The 4,874-nt window shown below is 37.1% G+C and overlaps 1 protein-coding gene across 1 annotated transcript in view; it reads right to left on the minus strand.

Moving 5' to 3' along the window:
- Positions 1-1,751: 1,751 nt before the first annotated feature.
- gpaa1 (glycosylphosphatidylinositol anchor attachment 1) overlaps positions 1,752-4,874 on the minus strand; it is a 19,734-nt gene continuing 16,611 nt past the window's right edge. Inside the window, exon 14 of the mRNA XM_056470619.1 lies at positions 1,752-2,544. Within this exon, the coding sequence (XP_056326594.1) occupies positions 2,301-2,544 (244 nt within the window). The 3' untranslated portion in view covers positions 1,752-2,300. The remainder of the gene's footprint in view (positions 2,545-4,874) is intronic.

Genomic DNA, 4,874 nt, shown 5'->3' on the forward strand with positions numbered 1-4,874 from the left:
GTCTCCTATTTCTGTTTAATGAACAGCAGATTCTTTCAACACATTTCTACACATAATAGTTTTAATAACTCATCTCTAATCACTGATTTATTTTCTCTTTGTCATGATGACAGTAAATAATATTAGACTAGATATTCTTCAAGACACTAGTATTCAGCTTAAAGTGACATTTAAAGGCTTCACTAGGTTAATTAGGTTAAAGTTAGAGTAATTAGGCAAGTCATTGTATAACAGTGGTTTATTCTGGAGACAATCCAAAACAAATATTGCTTAAAGGGGCTCATTAGGGAAATATTTAAAAAATGAAAAAAAAAAAAAAAACATGGGGATTTGGGGGGGATTGGGAATAATTCTGACTTCATCAGTATATGTATGCAACATATGTGAAATCTAAACACAGTTTAAGGTAAAGGCACATGTAATGCAAAATACATTAGATTAGCGTTATGGATTAACTTAATATGAAAAAACATTACTATCATTTTTTTACAAACATTAAAATATAAATATATAAATAAATAAACATATATATAAATGTATATAATATAAATTTTATTATATACATATATATATTCACCAATAATGGATAGGACAGAGAGAGTGGAAGGATCAGCTTAAGATCACCAGAGTGCATGTGTTAATGCACTAACCACTACACATGTTGTACACTTGCCAAAATCTCCTTTTTTATTTCTCTCTCTTTCCCCCTTCATTTCTCTGTCTCTTTTTCATTCTTACGTTCCTCTAATTTCCTTTCTCTTTCCTTTTCCCCCTCAATTTCTTTTTTCCTCTCTCTTGTGCAGTTTTACTCTTCATTCTTTTGGTCTCTCTCATTTTCTCTCAACTTTTTATTTCTTTCTCTCTTGCTTTTTTTTCTCAATTTTTTTCTCTCTTTCATTTTTTCCTTTTCTCTTTCATTCTCCTTTCTCTTTTCTTTTCTCTCTTGGTTTTTTTCTTTCTCTTTTTTCCCTCATTTTCTTTCTTCACTTGCATTTCTCACTTTCTCTCTTGCTTTTCTCTACTTTCCCACTCAATTTCTTTTTTTTCTCTCCATCTCTTTCATTCTCTTTCCTTGCCTCTCTCTTGTTTCTCTTTTGCTTTTCTTTTTCCCCACTCATCTTTTTTCTCTTTCTTTTTTTCCTTTCTCCCTATTCAGTTCACTGACTTAAGCCATAAAAGTTTCTCTCACATTTCTCCACTCTCTTAATTAATGTTTTGTTGTTATTATAATTAATATTCTGACTCTTTAGTCTTGTGGACGCTCTGTTGATTTCTAGCACAAATATGCAGCAGCAACTCTGACAAAGTGTTGAAAAGTTATTATTTAATAGCAAAAACAATAATCAAATAATGCAATAGTAAAATTAACCTGCGAAACAGATGTTATTTTCAACCTTTAAGTGCACAGATATATTAAATTACAAAGCCGAGATTTTAAATACATATAAAACAAACAAAAACAAACAATATTTCAGTATACCAGTGTTCAAATGCCAAACTATGAGATTTTATAATAATAATAATAATAATAATGATGATAATAAAACAGTAATAATAATGTAATAAATGAACCTTTCTGAATAAATCTGAACATTTCTCCAACACAATTCATTATTTCTGTCCTCACACATGCAGTCATGTCTGATTCAGGTCAAATAGTCATCTGAGAAAGTCATAGTCATGTATTATTTGATTAATTATGCAAGAAATAAAATCCCTCCTGCAAACAGGAACGCTCAATACTCAAACTCTTACCAACAAAATCCTCTTTATTTGGGCCTGACGTCCTCTTACATATTCATCCACCAGCTTCTAATGGTAGATAATGCCCACACACTGCAAATAAAAGCTGTTCTTACCTAAAGTGTTTGTCTTGTTTCTAGTCCAAATGTCTAAAAATTCATAAATAAAGAAGCATTGTCTAGACGAGCAAAGATTATTGTCTTGTTTTAGGAAATAATGAGTCAAAATGAGGGGAGTTTTTCCTTAAAACAAGCCAAATAATCTGCCAATGGGGGTCAATTAAAATAATATTAAATCAAAGCAAAAACAAGATTATTTTGCTTCCACCATTAGCAGATTCTTTAACATGTTTTAATGAAAACTCACTTCATTTTGACTCATTATTTCTGAACATTTTGTGCTCGTCTAGAAAATGCTTCTTGATTTAAGAATGTGTAGACATTCAGACTAGAAACGAGACAAAAACTCTACGTAAGAAAGCATTTTTGCAGTGCAGAAGGACAACAAACCTTTAAGAGTGTGATTATTTGGACTCCAGCAGAAGCTCCTTCACACGTTTATTTCCAGAAGAGAATGTTCCAGAACATCAGCCAGCAGGGATAAACGAACAGGGCTAAAAGCGGATAGACGAGTGACCCATAGAGCGCATGGTCGAGAATTCCCTGAGAAATGACGGACAGGAAGATCGTGAATCCCTCAGAAAGGCTGACCGGCGCCTCCATCAGCTCCTGATAGATGAAGACGCAGTAGAAGATGGTGAAGGCTGGACTGAGGAGCATCATAGCCAGAGCGCTCACAGATCTGACACACACAACAGGAGGTGTGCAGATTAGAGATATTACACATTACAAATATTTTGGTCAATATTGTAAACTGTGATTGTCGATCCCAGCTGTAAGAGCAACAAACAATAACTTGACTTCTAATTGATCATTTGGAAAAGTGGCAGAAGGTGGATTTTTCCCATGAATCATCTGTTGATCTGCATCCCAATCATCACAAATACTGCAGAAGACCTACTGGAACCCACATGGAGCCAAGATTCTTACAGAAATCAGTCAAGTTTGGTGAAGGAGAAATCATGGTTTGGGGTTACATTCAGTATGGGGGCGTGCGAGAGATCTGCAGAGTGGATGATCAACATCAACAGCCTGAGGTATCAAGACATCTGTGCTGCCCATTACATTACAAACCACAGGAGAGGGTGAATTCTCCAGCAGGATAGCGCTCCTTCTCATACTTCAGCCTCCACATCAAAGATCCTGAAAGCAGAGAAGGTCAAGGTGCTCCAGGATTGGCCAGCCCATTCACCAGACATGAACATTATTGAGCATGTCTGGAGTAAGATCAAGCAGGAGGCATTGAAGATGAATCCAACGGATCTTGATGAACTCTGGGAGTCCTGGCTTTCTTTACCATTCCAGATGACTTTATTAATCAGTGATTTGAGTCATTGCAGAGATGTATGGATGCAGTCCTCCAAGCTCATGATGGAGTCAGACACAATATTCATTCTGTTTCCACTGCAGCATGACCACATATTCTATACTGGACATTATTGAAGGTTCAGTGACAAGACTTTAGTCTAAGCAGAGTCAGACCTTACTGTCCTAATCAAATCAGTCAAAATCAAGACATGATCAGATTTATTGACCTCAAATAAGTGTAATCTAGAGGCCTTTACCTTTCATATAAGACACTTCTGATACCAAAAGATCAACTAGAAGTCAAGTTATTATTGTTGTTCCTGGATAGTCAACAAGACATTTGTCTTGATAAGATAATGAATATAAATTTATAGTTAGGTCCATAAATATTTGGACATCAACACAGTTCTAACATTTTTGGCTCTGTACCCCAACACAATGTATTTGAAATGAACAGGATGTGCTTTAACTGCAGACTGTCAGCTTTAATTTGAGGGTATTTACATTCAAACCAGGTGAACGCTGAAGGAATTACAACAGTTTGCGTATGTGCCTCCCACTTGTTAAGGGACCAAAAGTAATTGGACAGAATAATAATAAGTCAAACTTTCACTTTTTAATACTTGGTTGCAAATCCTATGCAGTCAATTACATCCTGAAGTCTGGAACACACAGACGTCAGCAGACGCTGGGTTTCATCCCTGGTGGTGCTCTGCCAGGCCTCTACTGCAACTCTCTTCAGTTCCTGCTTGTTCTTGGGGCATTTTCCCTTCAGTTTTGTTTTCAGCAAGAAAAAAAGCATGCTCAATCGGATTCAGGTCAGGTGATTGACTTGGCCATTGCATAACATTCCACTTCTTTCCCTTCAAACACTCTTTGGTTGCTTTTGCAGTATGCTTTGGGTCATTCTCCATCTGCACTGTGAAGCACCGTCCAATGAGTTCTGAAGCATTTGGCTGAATATGAGCAGAAAATATTGCCTGAAACACTTCAGAATTCATCCTGCTGCTTTAGTCAGCATCACATCATCAATAAATACAAGAGAGCCAGTTCCATTGGCAGCCATACATGTCCACGCCATGTCACTACTACCACCATGCTTCACTGCTTTGTATCATGAGCAATTCCTTTCCTTCTCCATACTCTTCTCTTCCCATCACTCTGGTACAAGTTGATCTTGATCTCATCCGTCCAGAGGATGTTGTTCCAGCACTGTGTAGACTTTTTTGAAATCTAATCTGGCCCTCCTGTTTTTGAGGCTCACCAATGGTTTACATCTTGTGGTGAACGCTCTGTGTTCACTCTGGTGTAGTCTTTTCTTGATTGTTGACTCTGGCACACGTACACCGGCCTCCTTGAGAGTGTTCTTGATCTGGCCAACTGTTGTAAAGAGGGTTTTCATCACCAAGGAAAGAACTCTTTGGTCGTCCACCACAGTTGTTTCCGTGGTCTTCTGGGTCGTTTGGTGTTGCTGAGGTCACTGGTGTGTTCCTTCTTTTTAAGAATGCTCTACACAGTTGTTTTGGCCACAACTAATGTTTCTGCTATCTCTCTGATGGGTTTGTCTTGTTTGTTCAGCCTAATGATGGCTTGTTTTACTGATTTTCCTTGGATCTCATCTTGAGAGTTGACAGCAACAGATTTCAAATGCAAATACCACACTTGAGATGACCTCTGGACCTTTTATCTGCTCATTGTAATTGG

The sequence above is a fragment of the Danio aesculapii genome, chromosome 2, assembly GCF_903798145.1.
Source record: "Danio aesculapii chromosome 2, fDanAes4.1, whole genome shotgun sequence".
Lineage (NCBI taxonomy): Eukaryota > Metazoa > Chordata > Actinopteri > Cypriniformes > Danionidae > Danio > Danio aesculapii.